General features: G+C 42.1%; 1 protein-coding gene across 3 annotated transcripts in view; it reads left to right on the forward strand.

Annotated features, from left to right (window-relative positions):
- The first annotated feature begins 22,033 nt into the window (after positions 1-22,033).
- NIPAL2 (NIPA like domain containing 2) overlaps positions 22,034-23,666 on the forward strand; it is a 71,767-nt gene continuing 70,134 nt past the window's right edge. For 2 of the 3 annotated variants that reach the window (XM_032467983.1, XM_032467984.1), the window contains exon 1: positions 22,119-22,493. In XM_032467983.1, coding sequence (XP_032323874.1) covers positions 22,475-22,493 — 19 coding nt within the window. In that variant the 5' untranslated portion in view covers positions 22,119-22,474. Of the gene's footprint in view, positions 22,053-22,118; positions 22,494-23,666 lie in introns of those variants that run through there. The other variant, XM_032467982.1, reaches the window with a different exon arrangement.

Below are 23,666 nucleotides of genomic sequence, written 5' to 3' on the forward strand. Positions count from 1 at the left end.
TGGGTGGATTTGGCCTTCGGGCTAATCTTGTTCTCAAGTTCACTTGTTCTCAAACTTTGGTGTGCATCAGAATGACCTGAGCAACTTGTGACAGAAAAGGCTGTCCAGACCCCAGATTCTGATCCCTTGAGTTTGGGCTGGGCCTGGGGCACCCCCAGTTATTCTGAGGCACCAGAATTAGAGAGCCTCTGCTCTTTTTCCTTAAGAAATGCAGTTCCAACGTCTTATGTTAATGACCAAAATTTTAATGAGAGACTCAAAAAAGGGAAGTTTAGACAAGAGAATCACGTTGGCCCAATGAAGATTAGCATACTTTAAACTGAAAAAAGAACACAATTTTTGCATTTCTGGACATTTTAGGGCCCAATTGTTTTGATCCATAATTCTAGCTAGCATCAGTTTCTATGAATCATCTACATGGTGATAGTCAACCAAATTCTATGACTACAGCTATAGCCAAATCATATGTAGGATTCAGTTATTAAAGCATAAATTGAGTTTAAACAATCTCAACTGATTTTAAAAGGTTCATCAGCCTCTAAAATAGTTTATTACTATTATTATTAAAATTACTACAACCAAAAATTACTTAATAATAAGAGCTTTGCAGTCCATAAAATACCCCATTGTTTTAGCATAGCATCAGTTGATACTTTATAAATCTGGATCCAGACTTTTTCCAAAAGCTTGTTGAAAGCTACTCAGCAAAGCAATGAAAAGATAGAAAATATTTTTTTCCATATAGAAATTGAGAGGCGCATGGGTCCCACCCTGTACAAAAGCATTTCTCATACAAAGAAAAGACACTCAAATTATAAACAGATGGCCAATCACATGGCAATCAATTAAAATATATCAGGTGAGGTCTAGTTCCAAATTTGAATTCCATTTTTGTTGGCTAACCCCAAGAGTTTCCTTCACAGCGGGATGTACTGCTACGTGGAACTGGAGACTCCAGCCACCCCCTATCCCCCCTCCCTGGATGGCAAGGACAAAGGCTGCTGCATAAGCAGAGAACTTGGCATCTGAGGAGGCTTGCAGTGCTCCTGAGCCCATCTGCCAGCTGGTGGTGACGGATGGGGGAGAGAACTATAGCCCTTCTTGGCTAATGGATGAGTTTCCATTTGGTCCTTCTTTGTTATTCAACTCAAAGTTAATAATTTTAAAAATTTTATTATTTTCCTTCTTTTCTCTTAACAGTATGCTGCTTGCCTGGTATACTGTACAAACACAGACCAGGTTGAAAAATATCAGAGTTGAATTCTTGGATTTTAACACTGGATTGATGAATATATATATGCACCAATTGCCTCATTTCCCTGCACTTCAATTTTTGATAAATGAGAGAATAACACTTTTTAATGTATTTAATTATAACGCAATAAACAGATTAATCTTGGCTGTAAGGCACTTGGACATTAGAACAGAGGAAATTCAATAATCTGATATTTTAGATTGTTTTTGTAACTGATACAAAGCTGTTTTAAATATGTGGTTAATGATGCAAGACTTTAATGCCTGTATAATTAAGAAATGATTTTTATATTTGCATTTGGCAAGTATAAACTAACTTATAAGTGCCTAATAACATAATAATGATCCCTGTATGTGTCCAAATCCTTTTAAACCCAGAGCACCCCCTCCCAACGATGACACATTTAGTACTCGCTGGTTTTTATTTTGAAAAGCTGCTAATCCTCAGCTTGTCCTCAGCTGAAGTGAGTGCTGGTGATCTCGCTGGTTTCCCTCAAAGCAAGGTGAACCACGCCGAGACCATTTCTGTAGCCTCTGGTAGTGCCTCACAAACGGGTCTCAGCCAGGACAGGGTGTCTGCCACACACACGAACTATCCTGTCCCACTGCATGGTCCATAAAGCCCAGTGTCTCCTGGAAAGGATTCTTAGAGGTCAAACATGGAACTTTGGTGTTTTCCCCAAAGATAGTGGAATAAAATGCCTTTATGTTTGCTTGTTCAATTTTTCCCCCCAAAGAACCAGCATCATGGCCCAAGAATGTTGGTTTACTACCAAACTGATATTTTATCTTAAAGTCACAATACTCTTAAACAGTTTATTCCTCTGGAGTGCGTTCCCTCTGTGTCTCTCTTCAGTTTGAAATCAAGTCCTGTTTTTCTCTATGATGTGATCCAAGAGCACACACTCTCATTTCACATCTAATATGCATCTCCCAGACCTCCGCTGTAGGTATGATTTTCCCTTTTGATCTCGAAGTTAAGCAGTAAGTTGCTTATTTGTGCCTCCTACTTGTAAAGTGAAGGGATCTTCAGGTAGATGCTTAACTGTCTACATAAAGCGCTACTAACCTCCTTGAGAATAACATAAGAAGTGTCTCCTTGAAACCTTTTGGGGGACATTTCTCAAATGAAGTGAATAAAGTAACATAAAGAGCAACCTGTCCATCCTAAAGGAAGGCTATTCATTTAAGTATATACTTTGCCCCCTTCTTTTTCTTCTTCTATCAAGCATCAAACTATAGATTATCAACATCTCAAACAAGCAAGAACCCTAAGTTCCAAGGAAAGGGAAAGCACAAAGATTCTCTTTGGGGTGAATTTATGACTTCAATTCTCTCTTCTCCAGATAATGAACCATCATTTTTTTAAGTCATGTATTCTCCCTTCACTTTAATTTTTACTCTTTTTTTACTGAAGTATAGTCAGTTTCAATGTGTCAATTTCTGGTGTATAGCATAATGTCCCAGTCATATATATATATAGTTATTACAAGATAGTCAGTGTAGTTCCCTGTGCTATACAGAAGAAATTTCTTTTTACCTATTTTTATATAGAGAGGTTAACATTTGCAAATCTCAAGCTCCCAAATATATCCCTTCCCACTCCTTTTCCTCCCGTAACCATAAGATTGTTTACTATGTCTGTGAGTCTGTTTCTATTTTGTAGATGAGTTCATTAGTGGCATTTTTTTTCTTTTTTTTTTTTACATTCCACATATGAGGGATATCATATGGTATTTTTCTCTTTCTGGGTTACTTCACTTAGAATGACGATCTCCAGGTCCAACCATGTTGCTGCAAATGGCATTATTTTATTCTTTTTTATTGCTAAGTAGTATTCCATTGTATAAATATACCACCATTGTATCTGCTGAAATCCTTTTCATCTCCTGACGCTTTACTCACATGCGACATACTCAGTGATGTTCTCTGCCTTCCTCCAACCGGGTGGCTACACTCCTTCCGATCTGATACACATCTAACAATATACGGCATGCAGATTAGCTTTCAGCTGTCCCCTGTGGTTGTGCATCTGTGTTTTGTGGCTTGCCCAAAGTTACATGACGAGTAAGCACTTATGAGAAAATGTAAAATCCCTGGCTGCTGGCTCCAAATTCTAGAGTATTTCTCTCCACAACACATGTCTCCTTGAACCGGGTTCTGTGTCACTCTTTGCTCAGGAAGAGAAAGAAGCCGCCCTTTCTCTCAAAGGACTGTAACTTAGTATTTCAACGTGCTGTCAAACTACCTTGTCTCTATAAGCTACATTCTTCTAACTGGTTCTCTGCTCCTTGGATTTGTCCTCTGTCTCCTTCAGGAAGGGAAATCCTCATCTCATTGTTTTTTCCACTTTCAAATTTCCCCAAAGTTTATCTTCAGTCACCTTCTTCTTTTGCGTTCTCTACATCATTGACTTCATTTATACCCATGAATTCAACAACTGCCCAATTTAGTTCAAGTCTCTGGCCCTGCCCTCTGTCTAGTTCCACTATTGTATTTTTCAGTGTCTATTGAATATCTGCAATATGGTTTTTAAATAATCTAATCATTTTCCTGTATCAGCTTCTCCACCTACTTTATCAAGTTCTTCCAAGTGAGAATCTCAAAATGATCTTTTTTTTTCCTGAATCCCTACTCCCATCACCAGACAAATCTTATGGGTCTGTTCCTTCTTCTCCATTCCCAGAGGCAGCTCCCTAATTCGGAATCTGTTCATCTCTTTTCTGAACAATTGCAGTAGATAGCTAATGCTTTTTCTCACTTGCTGTCTCCCTGCCCCAGTCCTTCCCACACACAGCACTTGAAGCCGGGAAGTCGATGATGCCAAAGCAGAGGAGGCAAAGTTAGGCAAGTACCTTGGCCTTGAACAGAGGGAAAATTGACTTTAAAGGACTGAGGGAGAATAGATCTATAGGTCAATATTTTAAAACTATTGAAAAATATAGGGAGAGAGAGAGAGAGATCTTGAAAGTCAAGGAGGAAAAGCAGGGAGGAGAAAAACACTGAAGAGGTCAAAGAAGTTACTTCTTTATCTCTGATACACTCTACTTTCTTAACATCTATATTCTTATTTCACCAACAAGAAGTAATACTTACCATTAAAGCAAAAAACCCCAAATTGACAGCCACTTCATTTTGGTTTTTACAATTAGTTGCACCTGTCAAAGTAATGATTCTCCAAAAATTGGCAGAGTAGAAAGAGAAGAATTAAATAAGATAAACCTGCATCCCGGGGATGTACTAAAGTGTTCTTTCTATGAGAGCAATCATTACTACTGTGCCAGTCTCAGCCCAATCTCCTTTATAAATTTGTATTGTGTATATTTATCCACCAACGCTGGAGGAAAAGTGTTAGGTTTTATTAACCCCAAGTAAACATTTAGACTTTATCAGAGAAAACAAAATCAAACAGGTATTTCATGTAATATATACATTGCATTCTTGAAGCAAAGTGGTTCTCATTTGACTACACGTTAAAATCATTTGCAACTGAATCAAGAATAAGCAACCATTAAAAACTCCTGGGTACATTTGGTCTCCAACCAAGGTAATCAACCCTTAGGAGGGTTTGCACATTAAAAAATGAAAGCTTCTTTATTTAAAGAAGATTTTTGCCAACTGTGGTTTCCCACTCATTAGTGAGCTGCAAAATCACTTTAGTGGATCATGATCAACATTTAAAAAAAAAAAAACGAAATAGAATAAAATAAAAATGTTAGAGTGCATCACAAATTGTAAGGACATCTCATGAAACTTTTATTTCAGTAAATATATCTGTATGTCCCTGTGCACTGTGTTACAACGCAGAAAGTAAATCTTTTTGTGTGTTATAGTCAAAAGGTTTGCAAAACTGATTTAGGGGCAGAATGTTATGGTTCTTGCTGCTTAAAAAACAGGCAAACAATAACAGCAGCAAATTCCATCCAATTATACTGCTTTGCATCATCCTACCTATACCTGAAGTAGCTGCTTTAAAAAGATACCCTGCCTCTCTCCTCTGCTTCACCTTCAGTGCATTTCTTATACCAGTGATTCTCAGGGTGCTGTCGACAGACCCTTGGGGTCTCTGAAAAGCGTCTACAAGTTCAAAACAATTTCATTGTAAGATGAGGACATTATTTGTATTTTCACTGTGCTGACAATGGCATTGGTGGAGCAAAGGCAAAATGGGTAAAACAGCTGGGGTCCTAGCTCCAGGCAGCGTGGCACCAAATTGTAACAGCTGGTGTATATATACATACGGCACTGCCATGCACTCCTGGATTTTTCTTAAAGTGCCAGTTTCACTTCACAGTGACCTTGATAAAGCAGTAAAAAGTATTCACTTTATGCAAATGATGACCCTTGAGCACATCTCATTTTAACATTGTGTGTGTGAGATGGAAGTTCTCACGAGACCTCAGTGCACACCAGTTAGGATGGTTGTGAGCTGGGCTAGCTGCTTTTTAATGGGATACCATTTTTACTTAAACTATGCTTTTTCAGGGATGGGTATTTGGCAGACATTTTTTCTAAAATGAACAAAGTGAGACTATCACTTCAAGGAAAAACAACTGAAAGTATTTATTGCCAATAATAAAATTCCAGCTTTATAACAAAAATGACAATTTTAGAAAACTTGGCAGTGTACCAATACTTACAGAATTTTAGGATGAAATCGGTGGTGATATTGACAAAAGGGATTGTTTGAAAGTGCATAATGAAATGTGTCAACATTTGGAAGATCTGCATAACTCAGTGAATTAATATTTTCCAAATGGCCAATGCATGACACCAGTACAAGACAGACCAATAGATTTTTAAAGCAATGGGGTACAAAAAGTCAGTGATATGGTTTCAGAATCCACCAACTTTTAAGAAACCAACCTTTAAAAACCTATCACTTGTTGCATTCCAGTGTCAAGTCAAAAAGAAATATCCACAATTATTCAAAAAGGCTGTTAAAATGCTCCTCCCTTTCCAGTTACATATTTGTGTGAGGCCAAAGTTTCTTCATCTATTGCAACCAGAACGATGTATCACATCAGATTGGTTGCAGAAGCAGATATGAAATTAAAGCTGTTTTCAATTAAGCCAGCCATTTAAAAGATTTATAAAAATGTAAAACAATGCCACACTTCTCACCTTTTCTCTTTAAAAGTCCCTTATTTATGTTATTATGTAATGGGCTTATTATTTCCCATGAATAAATAAATTAAAAAATCTTTTCTTTGCTTTAATTTCTAATATAGTAAACATTGATAGATATAACATACATAAATAAAAGCTCTTTGGGGCGCTCAATGATTTTTAAGGGTATGAAGAACCCTGAGACCAAAATGTTTGAAAAACACTGTCCTAGACCTTCTTTGATTCCTCTCTCAAACCAAAAATACGAATACACATTTAAGCTTTAGTCAACAACCAATTATACTATTTAAGAAGTGCTTACCAACAGGTATGAGTGGGAGAATGTTTAAAGCCATTTCTGGGTTTAAAAAAATGAATTTCCCGGGGTAGGGTGTAGCTTAGTGGTAGAGCGTGTGCTTAGTGTGCACAAGGTCCTGGGTTCAGCCCCCAGTACCTCCATTAAAATAAACAAATAAACAAAATAAACCTAATTACCCCCCCAAAAAAGTGAATTTCCTAACTGAAGAATATTTAATGTACACATCATATAATAGGCAAGGAATACATAGGTAACCAACTGAGACCCTTAGTTTTTTTTTTTTTTCCTGCTGATCTTGATATTAAAGTATTTGCTTTTAAATACTATACTGTCAAATTGGGTATCATTACAAACATAACCTTTATTCATCAGTAGAAGCCACAGTTCTAATCTAACACTTTAAATGCCTCATCTCGCCTGAGATACGTATCACACACGATGCAAAATGCCTGCCATGGGGCTCCCAGCATCAGACCTCTTCTTGATGAAATGCCAGTACCCGTGAGCCCATGCCCCCAGAACACTCCAGAATCGATGTTATCCTGCCATGAAAGTTCATATGAAATCAGCATGACTTGATTATATTCATCACACTGAAAATCAGATTCTATGCCAATGATACATGGCACTTGAAGCTTATTTTACAAATATCAACTAATTAATCTGCAAAACATCCCTGAGAGGCAAGACATAATGATATATGAGCTGACAACCTAGTTATGTCTAATTATTTATAAGATTCCCCCCTTCTAAGTGTTCCCTATTGCCAGTTCAGAGAAGTGGGCTTGCTACGTGCTCAAATCAGATGTGGAAATCAACTATCACTTATTCCATCCAAAATTCTCTTGCTGCGAAGCACCCACATTTCCTTTTAGAACAGATCAACCTGTATCATTTTCCACTGGAATAGCTCACAGAAACCCCAAGGCCCCCAAACATTAATCGAGTGTTGAACTCATAGTTCTAGATCTTAAATGACATTCTTTGCTCGTTTTTTCCCTGCAAACAATTTTGATTATTATCCCGATTGCTTTGACCAGTTTCATTCTCCTGTCCTTGTTTTTCCCACAGTATCTTTTTCCACTATGAAGATACTCACAGACACAGACCTTGTCATCCAGACTCTTTCTTGTCTCCAAATTCTGTCATCAGAAAGCTGCCTTCTCTGTACTTTGGTTCCTGTTGCCTCTCTGATTTGAGCACTCTTGGGTTTCCTCGAGCTTTCGAATTCCCTCATTTCCACTCCATTTGAAATTAGGCAACTTTGTTCCATCTGGTAATTACACATCAGCTTCTAAATGTTCTCTTTAGCAGGAAGTTGGGTCTTGAAAGTGAATGCCATATGTTTAAAAACATTGCTAGAAGACATATTGCGACGTAGGATGTTACTGTTTGGGGAGGAATGATATTATACAAGTATGCTTAATAATGCACTTCAGGAATGGGAAATAAATAACAATTCTTATGAGACCTGTATTAGACTTCTCCAGCAAGGGGGAAAGGGTATAGCTTAAGTGGTAGAGTGCATGCTTAGCATGCACAAAGCCCTGGGTTCAATCCTCAGTACCTCCATCAAATAAATAAATAAACCTAATTACCTCCCCCCTCCAAAAAAAAAATCCAGAATTCTCCAGCAAGAGAGAGAGAGATTTATTAATTTTTAAGGAACTGGCTAACACAATTGTGGGGAATGGGAAATCCAAAATCTGCAGGATAGGCTGGCAGGCTGGAAATTTCCCCAGTTTTGTAGTTTTGAGACAGAAAGCAGAATTCCCTTTCTTTGGGGAGAACCTCAGTCTTTGCTCTTAAGGCCTTCAAATCATTGGATGAGGCCCATGCATATTATGGAGGATAATCTGCTTTCCTCAAGTCTACTTATTTAAATGTTAATCACATCTAAAAAAATACCTTCACAGCAATATCTAGACTGGTGTTCGACCAAACAACTGGGCACCCTAGCCTAGCCAAGCTGGCACCTAAAAGGAGAAAGCATTTAAGGTGACTATCTGTACTTTTCATCTCTGTAATCTTACTGGCTACCTCCTATACTAGGTGTTCACTGAACTCTTTATTCAGTGGTCAAGTAAAGGAATTGTGTTAGACTTGTGTTTCCAATAAAATTGTAATAGCACAGGGAACTATATTCAATATCTTGTAATAACCTTCAATGAAGAAGAATATGAAAATGAATATATGTCTGATGTGCATGACTGGGAAATTGTGCTGTACACCAGAAAGTGACACATTGTAACTGACTGTACTTCAATTATAAAAAATTATAAATTGAGGGACAATATTTCTCTTGCATTTCCTGTAACTATGGCAATCATAGAACCCCCATTGTCCAGGGTGGTATTGATTTCCAGCACTCTGTCCCATTGTCACACCATGTGTCCTGTAGAAAACATGGTTCCCATTCCTCTAACAAGTAGTTTCATGCTGAACACAGTCCTTAAATCTCACTAAATACTTAACTGATTGAAATGGAATTTCCAGCCAGTGGACATTTTGTTTAAAATATGACAAAATACAACTGGGGGAAATTATCATTTCTCTTCTCATTTATTCCTGACACACAAAATGCAATCTGGTTCTTGTGTTTTAAATTTTCCATGTCCAGTTTTCAGGGTGCGGTTATAATGAATTGTTGAGCCAATATGAAGTAAGATACTTGGTAATCAAGGCAAGTTTAAACAATGTTGAACATTTTTTTAGGGTGAGTGAGCATTCAGGTAATGTATCCAGGAAAAGGCTTGAATAGAAAAGGAGGGACACAATTAGACAAATAAAAATCCCTGTTTCTGGATTCTCTCTGCAGGTTGTAAAACCTTAAGATTTCAGGAGGAAGGAGGATGATTTTTTTTTTTTTTAAGATAGAATACAGTGGATTCAAAAAGAAATAAAGCATTAAAAATTGTCTTTTTTCCAAAAAAAATTACTTGAGGCTTTTCTGGACTGCAGAACTATATTCCTACTTTATAATCTGATGTGATCTTTAAAACTGCTGGTTTGTTCCCAAATGATATCTCAGAGGAGTGCAAGTTATACCACTTGGAGTTTAGATAGCCTTGGTGAAAATTTAAAGCTATTATAGACAGATGAGTGATAAATTATCCTCAAGGAAGCCAGAAAGTGCTTGAACCAAAAGCCTTCACCTACTCAATCAAAAAATTAGTGAGATTTAGTGACAACTTGGGTACAGGGGTGAAGATATGGAAGGGATGAATGATGTCTTAGCTGGGGTAGGGGACTAGAATGACGCTGATCTCATTATGAGAGACAGAAATTAGGGCAGAGAGCCAGTTGGAAATATTTAGTAGAGGAGTGAAGGTGATGAGTGGCTTTGAGCATGTTGATTTTAAGTGAAATATGGAGATACCCTGTAAACAGCTAGAAATACGGATTAAGAAGGTAAGTGAGAAATCAGAACCAGAGCTGAAGTTTCCAAGATCTTTACTATAGAATTTAAATAAAGTCCACACTATTGACGATGCCGCCCCTCTGTCCACCCAAGCCAGACTTACTCTTCCTGGATTCCAACTGGGAGGGGTGATTTGCAGGCCCCCTACTTGGTCTTTGCACCTTCTGGGACACATGACTGCTCTTTCCTCACCTACCTGGAATGCTCTCCTCCTTCCCCCAGCCCCACACCCCCTCAACAAGTCACGCTCCAACTTCAACTCAGCCTTCAGGTTTTACATTAGATGTTTCTTCCCTGACTGCCCCTTAAACACACACACACACACACACACACACACACACACACACACTCCTGTGAGCTTCCAGAGTATGTAGTACTTTTTCCACCATTACTCTGTTATAAGATCCCGCTTACTTGTCTGCCTATCCATTACACATAGGAGGCACTAATGAATTATCAGAGAGGGTTGAATGTAGGCAAGATCACAGTAGATAAAGCTGCCCAGAAGCGTGTCTGAAAAAGAGAATGATGGTTGACACTTCAAATGACATGCTTGAGTGCCCTGAAAAATGAACTCCCCGTGGCACGTGTGTATCTTGCTGAGTGGATGGTGAGGTTATGGTGTTGTCTGCTGATGCGGTTTTCCTGGTAAGACATGTAAGGCTAAAGCACATCCATGTGGGTGGTGGGCGTGTCCTCTAAGAAGCCTGAAGCCTTTCTGCAGGGCAGCCACCCAGGAAAGAACTGGGTCCTCAGACAGGAAGTGAAGCTGAGGGGCGGGCTTGAGGGTGGGTGAAAGGGGAGATGTCATCTTGCTTGGTCTGGGCTGCGCCTTCCAGTACAGCAGCCACTAGACATATATGTGGCGTGCTGTCTGTAAAAGATGTGCTGCGAGTGTGAAATACAAACCAGTTTTCAAACTGAGTACCAAAACCAGTAAATATTTAATTAATATTTTTATATTGACTGTGTTGATAATATTTTGGATATGGTGGGTTAAATCAAATAGGTTATTAGAATTAATTTCACCTGTTTCTTTTTACCTTTTAAACATGGCTACTAAGATGTTTTAAATTCCACATGTGGCTCTCCTTACAGTTCTTCTGGACGCTCTGGGCTTGACTTAAGAGGAGGTCTAGGCATCTCTGAATGTTCTTCTGGGTGGAGCTGTTAAGGCCATGGATGAAATAGGACCAAAAGCTTGGCAGCTAAGCCATGTCTTGTAAAAGGAGGATGATTTATGAGCATCTCTGTCTTGTTTCCACCGTTAGTAAAGGCTTTCTTCCCAGTGCCTGCTAGGTGCTGGGCCCTGGGCTAGGTATTGCGGCCACAGGTCAGCCAGGCGGAGACGGTCCTACACTCATGAAGCATGTTATCTAGCACCAGGATTCAGTCCTTTCCCGAATCAGGAGATTTTCCTTCCATTACTGCCGTCCTTGGAAGGAAGCCTGTGGGGGAAGGAAGCACGGCATTTGTTATTATTATTTGTGTTTATTATAGTGATTAAATTTATTGAATGTTTACTCTGTAAGTGGCTTGAACACTTTTGATGCCTGTCTCGCTGAATCTTTGTTAATAATCTTACAAAGCAGGAACTATTATTATCCCCACAAAGGGGAGGAAACTGAGACTTGAGGAAGCAAAATAACTTGCCTAAGGCCACACAGTTGATTAGAGACAAAGCCCAGAGTGAGACTCAGATCTGCCTGGAGCCAGGGCCCCTGCGAACCACCATGCACTACACCTCACTCCTCACCTATACACAGGTAACCGTCGCACTAATGGCTCCAGTTTGTGGAAGTCTGCTAAGGGTAGGCGTGTCCTCAGGACGTGGTGCTCACAAATTTAACTCACAATCACACTAGGGAGTGTGGTTCTTCTTGTTGTTATACAAAAGAGGAAACAGGGTCCCAGAAAAGTGAAGAAACCTGCCCCAGATCACACAGCCACTAAACTGTGGCATTATTTGAATCTTAGTCTGCCTACATTTAATGTCCCCTAAATATACCATCTCTCTAAAATACCCATAAAAGATGTTTTTTAAAATGTGACTAGTAAGGAAAAGCCAGCCCCCTTTGATTAGAGACATCAGACACCCTGAGACGTGTGAGGGAGAGGGATTAACCCCTTCTAGGGCTGCTCTCTCTTCCCCTAAGTAGCCAGGGGGAAAATAACTGTTTGCTATACTCCGAGGAAGATAAAATTCTCCTAGACTCATCCTTCACGGGTAGAAATGCTCTGCGTGACCATCTAGTTTGAACCTCTCATTTTACAGATGAGAAAATGAGGCCCGTGGACATAAAACGACTTGCCCAAGGTCATGCTGCTGGTTGGGAGTGAGGCACCTGTGGTTTCCCACAGAACACGGCTTTCTCCACAACCCACACTGAGGACCAAGGAAGCGGAGGCGGGGGGAGTTCAGGGACGGTGGGGGTCCAGGATGCGGGGCGTCCTGCCCTATTGGTGGCAGGAGGCAAAGTTTACACTGTCTCTTAGCACACCCAGATTCTGTCGTGTCCCCAAAGCACTCATGAAGACCCCACAGTGCTGTGGACCCAGATCAACAGTGCAAACAGTATAAGACCAGCATTAACTGCACACGTGAAAACAAGGAGTGGCTTTGTCTTTCGTGGCTTTTCTTTTGATCACCTGCAAATTTGGAAGGAGGGCTTTTCAGAGGATTAAGATGTAACTCGCAGTAAAGCAGCAGTGATGCTTGGTTGTCTGGACAGGTTTATGAAGGCGTATTTGGGAGGAGACGCCTCCAGGAGACACAAATGACACTCCATGCTGATCCTGGAAATTTTCACACACAGTTAAAAAAATTTAATTAGCAAGCTGAGTCTAAAGCTGTTCCTGGATGCTGCTCTCCAGGCATCAAGCTATTCAGTGGTGCAGGTGCCCACCAAGCCACAGCTCACCGTCTCTCCCTGCACAGACCTCCACCCTCCACTTTTGTCCAGGCTTCTGTGTCCCTATCATAGTCTTTCTCCTCCCGACACTTGTTTTGGTCACACTTTCCCAAGGATCATGATCTCTTTGAAGCTATTCCAGACCATGATCAGCCTGCTAAGCACTCCTTTTTCTGGAATCTAAGATTAATATCCTCCTACATTTAGCACTTAGTTATCTAGTTCATACTTGGTTTCTACTTACTTCTTTGTGTACATGTTCTGTCTCCTAAACTGGAATTCAGCCACTCAAAGCAAGGGACAGATCTAGTCTCCCCTGTGAATTCCAAATTCCTTCCTGGTCCAGAGCCATGTAAGCAGCAGGTAGTCAGTAAACCTTGGATGTTGATGTTGATGACGACAGTGATGATGACTGTGGTGATGGAGGAGATGGAGAGGAGAAGAAAGATAGAAAATAAATTCTGTTCACGTAGGATGGTGATGGAAACCTGCAGAACAAAATTGGATTTCTCTAGAGATCCAACTCCAGGAAAATGGTAGAACAAAAATAAGATTTATGTCTGTGAAACTTCTGCCTGCCACATTCATGACATCCAGTTTCATAGACCATTTTATCAGTATTCAAAGCAAAACTGAGACTGTCTCTCTCATTCTCTTCCTTGAAGAGCCCACTATGATGGTTAATTGCATGTGTCAACTTGATGGGCCACAGGGTGCCCAAGCATTTGGTCAAACATTATTTTGAGTGTTTCTGGGTGAGATTAGCATTTGAACTGGTAGACTGAGTAGAGTAGACTGTCCTTCCTAATGTAGGTGGGCCTCATCCAATCAGTAGAACAAAAGGCAAAGTAAGAGGGAATTCCTACCGCCTGACTGCTGAGCTAGGACATCAGTCTTTTCTTGTCTTCAAACTTGAACTGCAAAGTCGACTTTCCTTATGGGACAATTTTGGACACCCCACTTCCACGGGCCCAGATTCTTACTCTTTTGACAGAAATACTCCTTTGGATTAAGACATCATGGTACCAGGAGACTATCTAGAAAGCAAATAACCACAAAAGAAGAAGAACTTGGCATAATTTATTCCCAGATGCCTCTTTGAAAATAGAAAACAAAGGAATGAGACATGAGATAGTATGATTTAAGATGAGGCAGAGGAAGAGATGTTGGGATACTGTCTGGGGAGGACCTGCCTGGGTGGGACACAGCTTTGGGAAGTTGTACACAATCAGTAAAAGCAGGAGGGATAGGGTGAGGATGGAGGACAGGGGATGGGGAGGGGTCAGGAAAGAGGACTTGAAAGAAGTCAAGAAAAGGTCAGGCTCTGACAAGGGGATGGACACTGGATTAACATTTTGTCAATCAGATACTTGTGTTACAACTGGCTGGCTCTGTTCCTGTTTCTCCAGGCCTGAGACCAGAGACTCTCATCAGCTCTCTCCTCCCTTGGCCTCTCCCACCTCCTCGTGATCTCTCACTAGACTCTTCTGTTTCAAATTTCATGTTGCTTGGATCTTGTCTTCATGTCTGGTTCCCAAAGGTGTAATTCTGCCATAGCTTCTGAGGGTCACACCAGGACTGTGCTCCGCCCTTCAGCCTGGTTCCACTCTCGGGGAACATCTCCCACTTTGAGAATCATGTCCCTCTCATGTGGATGATCCCAACACTCTCTCTCCTAAGCCTCCTGTGGCTTCATAGTGATGTGCAAGTAAACAAAACTCCTGGCTCTACCTTAACAGACTCCTAACCTGCTCCTATCTTTTTAGTTATAAAGGCCCTTTTTAGTTATAAGTAACATTCCTACAGTAAATTAGAGTTTATTGAAATATCATTGTTAACTATAATCTGGCTGTCATCCCAGCATTCAACTGGAACTACTCAGGCAAAAATCACCAATGACTTTTATTGGCGATTATGGCCAAAACCAAGAAACAGATGTCGTTTATCATCTTTGTGTCCTCTTTGCTGCTGATGGCATTATTCAGCATACTCTCATTTTTTTTACTCTCTCCTTCCTAAGTTTCCATGGCACTACTCTATGTTGGTTCTCCACAACATGCTTTTGTCTGCTCAGCATCTCTTCTCCTCACCTTGGGAACTGCCCCACCTCCCTGAATAGAGTGGACATATGACCCAGGTGAGCCAATCATAATACCAAATCTCTCTGTCCTCAGTCATTGGTCCAGAGATGGGTCTCATATCCCAAATCAGGCGACTCAGAATTTTCCCCCGGATTTTTGAAGTTGGTTTGGAATAGCCTTAATCAATCAGTTTTGCTGTGTAACAAACACTCTCAAAAATCTCAGTGGCTTATAACAACCAGCATTTATTTTCCTGCCCTTGGGTCTATAGGTGAGATTGAGGTGAGAAGCCCCATAATAAAAGACCAGCAGAACCCCCAGGCAGGGCCACTACTCTCCTGCCAGCACCATCTGGTTCCCTGGCTTACTTCTAGGAAAGTGGAACTTACCCCTAAAATTCTATTGGTTCCCTGAGCTAACTCCTGATTGATCCACTTGTAGTGCTTCATTTGCATGGAGCTCACTCCTGATTGGTCCATTTCTACAAAGCTTGTTCCTAAATAGTCAACTTCTGTTATACTTTATTTGCATATGATGTTGCAAAGTGTAAACTGGCAGCCTATAAAAGCCTGTGTAAACCTACAGACGGGGTCCAGAGCTTGGAGTTTTAACTCCTCTGGGCCCGCTGGTGTAATAAACCTGAGTTCTTCAACCCTCCAAATGCTGCTTGGTCTCTCGCCAGATCCAGGTTGCTGTCACAACTGAGCTGTAACACACTTTGCTGCAACAAGATATGGGAAGGATTGGCTTCAGGTATGCCTCACAGGTTTCTTTATTCTCTCTGGACCAGTGGCTACTTGGGACATACTCTTCTCAGGATAGAGCACTGGAGCATACAGCAAGCAGCAACATGTGATACCTCTTAAAGTCTTGGCCCAGAACTGTCACATTGTCCCTCTGCCCACATTTCCAAAGCAAGTCATGTGGCCACACCCACCATCACTGGGAAGACGCCTCTGGCAGGAGGAATTGCAGCCCCTTGGCAATGGGAGGGATTGTGTAATGCAAATATCTCTGCGTGTAGGGGCAGGAAGAACTGGGAACAGTCTCCAATCTGCCACATTCCCTTTACCTTTCTGATCCCAGGCTCTAAAGATAGACACAGGGAGCTGCAGTGGCCATGCCCCCACCAGGTGAAGCTGATCTGAGGATGAAGCCCAAACCCAGAAACTAGTTCCTGGATCCAGGGGTTTGGCTCCATCCCTGTCTTCCCAGATTTTAGTTATGAGTTAATTGTATTTCCCTCTGAATTGGGATCCTATCATTCAGATGCCAAGAGGCCTAGCAAATATAGTCTCTTCCCTCTCAAGTGATCCTTTTTGGCCTTGTTGTCTACACTCAGCTCTCTTTCTAGGACAGGGGTCAGCAAACTATGGCTCATGGGCCAAATCTGGTGGGCCAACTGTTTTTGTAAATAGTTTTATTGGAACACATCCACATACACTTATTTATCTATTGTCTGTGGCTGCTTTCATACTACAGAGTTAAATAGTTCAGATAGAGATCATATGGTCCACAAAACCTAAAATATTTACTACCTACCCCTTTACAGAAGAAGTGTGCTGAGCCCCACTCTAAAAGATGGAGGCCATGTCCTCTCCCTGGCCAATCTCACCCACCTGCAAGCTGATGACTCTTCAGTCTATTTCCCTGGCCCTGACCTCACCCCTGCATCTTGGGCTAATTCTGTACAACCTTTTCTGCTTGGATGCCCTGCAAGCACCTCAAATTCAATGAGTCTCAACCTAAAACTGAACTCATCCTTTCCCCCAGACCAGATCCTTTTTCCACTTCTCATCAGTAATGGTTCTGGCTTCACACCCAGCAGCTCAAGATAGATTCATCCTTCTGCCTTCCTCCCCTGTCCCATCAACAAACAGGTTGGACTGGTTTTACTTCTAAACTTCTCTTAAACTCTCCCTCTCTCCAGCCTTTCTCAAATATCCTTACTTGAGCCATTGCGGTGTTTTCACTTAACTCTTCATCTCTGGGGTTTTCCATCTGTCCTTCCGGCAAGGGGTCTTTTACAGCACCAATCTTGTCCCGCAGCTCCTCTGAGTAAAGTCACTCAGTGTCTCCTATTACGAGTCAAGTCCAACTCTGATAATCCAACACACAAAATCCTCAGTTTCCTGGCCCTGCCAGTCTCTCTATCCTTATTTTAGGGTCTATCTCATCATGTGGAAACATACACGCCCTACCTCCCTCATCCTTCAGGATTCGCAACAGACATCGCCCCTGAGCCTTCTCAGGCGCCCGCCTCCCCAAGCTGAGCTGAGTACACGTTTTTTTTCCTTATCTAGTTTTTCATTTGTTTATCATGTTTTTTAACATTTATTTATTTATTTAACATTGTCTTTGGGGGGAAGGTAATTAGGTTTCTTTTAATTTTATTTTTTTAACGGAGGTATTAGGGATTGAACCCAGGACTTCATGCATGCTAAGCCTGCGCTCTACCACTGAGCTATACCCTCCCCACCTTGAGTGCGTCTTCTTTGCTCTCTCCCAGCTCTCATGCTGAAGTTAACTTGAGTTTACCCATTTGCATGCCTGTCCACTCACTACAATGCAAGCTCCCAGGAGCAGAGCCCATGTTTCATTCATCCCTGTGTCTTTGGCTCCTGCGCAAAGTACTTGGTGAACTGAACTAGAAGGTGTTTTACATTCGCATTACCTATCAGTGAAAGTTTGCAACAGGCCTGGAGATAAATATCATTATTACCACTTTATGAACTAGGAAACTGAATCTCAGAGAATTTGCCCAAAGCCATACAGCTGATGAGGAGAAGACTAAACATAAATCCAGGTCTGCTGACCTTGAAGTTTTGGAAACTAGGACCACAAAACCTTGTGTTTTTAACTGAATTAAGCTTTTGTATTAGTTAGAAAACACATAATAGTACAAAAGTTATGTCATATTACACATAGACGTGTATCTTTAAGAATAATAATAAAATGAAGCCCATGTATTCCATCACCAGTACCTTTGAACCACTGCCCAAATTTTGTGTTTATCCTCCCTTTGCTTTTCTTTAGATTTTCCCACACACGGATGTTCTCTTAAAGTATGTATTGTCTAATTTTGCATGCTCTTGAAACGTACTGTATATAATCGTCTGTGGACTTGCTTTTTTAACTCAACACTATGTTTGTTGGTTCATCCATGTCGATGTGGGTGCCGGATAGCCGTAGACAAGGCAACTTCATTGCTGTGTAGTATTTCATTGTATAAATGCGTCAGAGTTCATTTGCCCACTATTCCCATTGATGGACACTTGAGTTGTTTCCAGCTTTTGTTTTAGTTTGTTCTGTTTTTTGCTATTAAAAGGATGTTGTTATCCTTGTGCACTTCTCCTGCTACCCCTGTACAGAAGTGTCCCTGAGGTCTATGCCCTCAGAGTAAAATTCATCTGTGCATCTTCATTTTCACCAAATAATGCCAGGCTGTTTCCAATGTCAATAGCATCAGCAACGAATAAGAGTTTTTGGGGCTCCACATTATTACCAGCATTTGATACGTGCTATGATCTGAATGTTTGTGTCCCCCTGGAAGTCATCTGTTAAAATCCAAACTGATGAGACCTTTAGGAGGTAGACCCTCATGAGTGGGATCAGTGCCTTATAAAAGAAGGCTCCAGAGAGATCTCGAGCCCCTCCCACCATGTGAGGGCACAGAAAGGATGTGCCAGCTCTGAACCAGGGAGGGGGCCTCCCTGAATGGGACCAAGTCAGCACCTTGATCTTGCACGTCCCAGCCTCTAAAACTGTGAGCAATGTATTTGTTGTTTATAAGCTACCCAATCAATGGTGCTTTATTAAAGCAGTCCAAACAAACTAAGATGGAAATTTTAAAAAAATGTTTTTGCCAACCAGGGAGGTGTAAAATGGTTCTCATTGGGTTTTAATTTGTATTTTTCTGATTCCTAGTGAGATGGAAGCATTTCATGTGTTTATTAGCTGTTTATATTTTCTCTTGTGAAAAATGCCTCTTTATGTTTTTGCTAATTTTTCCATTTGTTGTCTGACTTTTTCTTATTGACCTGTAGGAGTTATTTAGATATTCCGTAAGTGAATCCTTCCTTGATCACATGTGTGACAAATAAACGTTCAGTTTGTGACTTGTCTTTTCATACTTTATGGGCTTTTGATGTATAAAAGTTCTTAATTTTATTGTGATTGTATGTATCAATCTTTTTCTCTGTGGTCTGTATTTTTTTCTGTTTGTTGAAGGAAGCCTTCCCTATCCTGAGGTCATGAACAGCAAATGCCAGCACTTACTACTTTCTGTGTTTCAGGGCTCTCATCTCCCTTTCGGAGATCATGAATGCAAGTCACAGAGAAATCAAGCAACTTGATCAATGTCACACAGCAAATAAAAGCAGTGGAATCACGATTTGAATCCAGACAGTCTGCCTTTAGTATCTGCACTTTAAAGACTGTTCAAACTGTCAGCTGTAGAGATCATCTGGTTAGCCTAAAAGATTTAAAGTTTTGCCTCTTTCATTAAAGTACCTAATCTGAAGTTGGCTTTTTTATATGATGTGAAATATCTGAATTAATCTTTACCCTAGTAACTACCTCAGCCCTTTAGACTCTCATCATTAGTGAAACTAGTGTTGACTGATTCATGCTAAAGACGAATTTAAAAACACAGAAAACAAAACACTATTCTGTGACTACTACATGCAAGTGATCCCAGGCAAGGTGAGCAAAATGTGACTCTGCTAAGTTCACAGTGAAGTCCAGCTTCAAAGGATGTGGCACCAGAATAGAATTCTTTGAATTAACTGACCTCCACCGTTTGAGCCCTGAGGACAGGAGGCTGATCAAAGGCTTTTGGTGTTTTGTGAAGAGAACAGCAAGAGGCAGAGGCCATCACAGAGCCAGGAACAGCCTCCAGCTCTGCCTACACTGCCTGGACCAAAATAGCTCACACGGCATTCTTGCCTCCTCCTTGTGAACTGTGTGGGAAGGAACACTGGTCACGAATTCTTTGTTTCAACCACCCCCACGTGCTAGGACAGGCACAGCAACTGCAGTGACATCTTGGGAACGTGGAGAATAGCACATCCCAGGCTGCACATCGGACCTATTCTGCACCAAGTGCCATCTTCCTCCTAAGTTAAAGGTTTTTAAACAAATGCCAAGAAACTGAAAATTAGTTTTTTCATGATTCTTTTTTTTTTTTTTTTTTTTTTGGTAGGGGGAGGTATTTAGGTTTATTCATGGATTTGTTCTTAGAGGAGGTACTGGGGATTGAACCCAGGACCTCATGCATGCTAAGCATGCTCTCTACCACTTAAACTATACCCTCCCTCCTGAAAATGATTTTTTAATTAAAAAATAAAATGGAAATGAGCTGAATGTAGCAGAGTATGGGGGCCAGATCATAAAGGATCTCAAATGACAGGTTTAAGAAGTGTGAACTTTATTGTGTCAATGGGGAGGTTTGGAAGTCTTTTAAACAGGAAAGTAACACGATTCATTTATTTTGCTTGTATGACTAGTTACAATCTGGCTGATAGAATACACTGAAGAATGGTTGTGCCAAGCCCTGCCGGTGGTGCCCTCCCACCCCATCCCCGTTCTTCCTTGCCAGCAGAGCTCACTTCCCACTCCGAAGGCTGTAAATGCCCAAGGATCACTTTCCTAGCCTCCCATGGACATGTGACCCAGTCCTGGCTAATAGGACCTGAGAGGGGAGGCTGCGAGGGGGGTTCTGGAAAAGGTTTGCCTCTCTAGTAACGAGGCATGAGAAGATGCATGAGAAGAAAAGCCCACTTCTTTTCTAAATGTGATCATGCTTGCATGTAATGACTGGAGCCACCACCACGAATAGGGACAAGGTGCATACCTCAGGGATGGCAGAACAGAAAGATGGAAGTGATGACATCATAGAACCACACAAAGCCACATTCTCTCTAGAGATAACATGATTATTGTTTAAGCCACTTTTACTTGGATATTCTGTTACTTGTATCCTAAACCATCTCAACCGAAAGAAGCTTTAATAAAGTCACCGATACAAATCAATGTAATGTAACAGAAAATATTGAAAGTAGACACTTTTTCCTTCAGCTATTTATTTGAAATAAATCAGCCTCATAAAGTTTTCCATAGCTACCATATTAACCATTCACTGAACATTCTGGGTGCTCGAGCAAGAGACTATACAGATCAGGAGATGTTTCTTCTCTATCTGAAATGATTTTTTCCCATCTTCACCTCTCATTCACATTTCCCTAAGGAACACTGAAAACTTTCTCCCTGTTGCCAGCTGGGTAACAATTCTCTCTTTCTATTTCATGTAGTCATGGCAGTCAAAGCACATCATATAAGAAGAATCTCAGCATTGTGTAAACAAAAGAATGGCGAGTTCCAGGGCTTCGGGCAACAATACAGAACACTGGAATTCTCAAAGTGAGAGAGATCTAATTGATCGTTGGTAGTAACACGGTAGAATTTGAATACAGATCAAACCAGAACATCTGGTTAGAGTTTAAGACCATTAACAATTATCTCCCAACCTAAATTCTTATTTCCAGTGGCTGGCGACTTTTGAGCAAGTCCTTCTGGTTCCATCTGAAGGAAATCCCATCCAGCCTTAGATACACGTCAGGGCCCTCCATCTACCACTGGAGAGTCCTTCCTTCACTCCAGGAATATTTGCTAAGGCTCTGTCAGGTGTTGGCACTGAGATTTATTTATCCAAGCTTCATTCTCATGTTGCTTACAAAATTTTCCTGGAATTCGTAACGTTTCCATATACAGTTTTAAAAATACAAGTGAGAAACACTGCATCCGTGATAGAGGCCTGTAATTGCCAAGTACAGAGAGAAGGTGGCTGCTTTGGGTGAGCCCATGCCTCCTTTCACTCCCACTCATTTCAACAAACATTGACTCCGCGCGGCTGCAGCTGAAAGGGCTTTAGCCCTGAGAGCATCTCGGCCCGACAGGTGCGGGCCCCGAGCGCATATCAGAGCGGCGCTTCGCCCCCGGGCGGTCCGGCCCTCGAGGCCTCGGCGCGCGCAGGCCGGCGGCGGCTTCCCGCGGGAGGGCGCAGAGCGCGGGGCTCCCCGGCACCTGGCGGCGCGCGGGGGGTGGCGGGAGCCAGGTGGCCCCGGCGCGCCCGCCTCGCCGGGGCACCGAGCAGGAAGTGGCCCTGGCGCGGCCTCCGCAGGGCGCGCCTCCTCCGCGGCGCCTGGCGTTGCGGCCGGGCCGGGACGCGGCCGGAGCCCCAGCCCCAGCCCCAGCGCGGGGAGCCAGAGCTAATGGCGTCGCCCGAGCCCGGGGGCCCCGGGGCCGCCGCCCTGGACGAGCTGTCCCGGAACTTCACGTACGGGGCGCCGGGCGCTGGCAACGGCTCTCTGTCGGGCGCATGGTACCGCCGGAACCAGGTAAGGGCCGGACGCCCCGCCCCGGGCCCGGTGGGGCCCGGGGCGCGGCCGCGGCGCCTCCCTCTCCGCCGCCCTCCCGCCGACTCTCAGGAGGACACCGGGCTGCCCAGGTGGGCAGAGCTGACATGGTTTCCACACGCTGACTTAACCGCCCCTCGTTTGGAAGAGCGGGGAACCCCTGTTCTGCCTCTCCTGGGCATCAGTCCCCACGAGCGGGTCACAGGTCTGAGGTTCTGGGCCTCCGGGTCCCGACCCATCCCGCCTCTTCTGAATCCGCCTCCTTCTCCCGGAAGGATTCTAGGAGTGTGGGGCGGCTCTCCTCCAACCGGTGCCCCCCCCCCCCGCCCCCCAGGAGCATTTTACGGTTAAAAAAATAAGTGACACTGGGTTCTCAGAAGCAGGGAACTCATTAAGGGCCACCAAATGTCACCTCGGTACTGATGCTGTGCGTGTGTGAGCCCCCAGGGTGCCAGAGCAGCTCTTCCTTTCCGAGCGAGGAACCCTGATAGTCTCAGGTTGCAGGTGTCTCTCCTTTTTCATGGGCCCTTTGGGAAAGTGTCGTCAGCCTCAACAACGCCAATTTAAGCTGAAAGTACATATTTAACAGTATCAAGGGGGATTGGAGCTGCCTGTCTGGGGCTTGGTTTAAGATCAGAAAAAAAGCCCTTCCTCTAGGCTTTTATATTTCAAGTGGGGCAAGGTTGATCTTGATATGGTGAATTCCAGGCTTCCTTCTGTTTTCATAAGTGTTACTTTGTTTTTGTTCTTTAACAAGTCAATGGGTTGTTTTATTTTACAACAATATAATCATAAAATATTACTGTTGGTCTAGATCGGGTGTTTTAACCAATAATCAAAGGTCTAGAATCCTTTTATGCTAGAAAAGTGTTTTGGATGTTAGTTTCTAAAATGTTACAATTTTGTTTTTGAACATTTAACGCAAGATAATTTATATAAAGGCAAAACAAGCATGTTCACTTTGTTAAGTTTGTAACAGAGGGGAGAGAATCGTTTTGGGTCTGTTTTACCACAAAACATGCTAAAATAGGAAAAATGCGGGAACTCAGAGTAATTTATTCCATGTCTCCTTTCTTCCACTCAAGAGGTACAAAGACAAGAGTTGCTTTTTATGGGAAGTTCTTTGAGTACATTTATTATGCTACACTCTTGCTG

Source organism: Camelus ferus, chromosome 25, assembly GCF_009834535.1.
Source record: "Camelus ferus isolate YT-003-E chromosome 25, BCGSAC_Cfer_1.0, whole genome shotgun sequence".
In the NCBI taxonomy this organism is placed as follows: Eukaryota; Metazoa; Chordata; class Mammalia; order Artiodactyla; family Camelidae; genus Camelus; species Camelus ferus.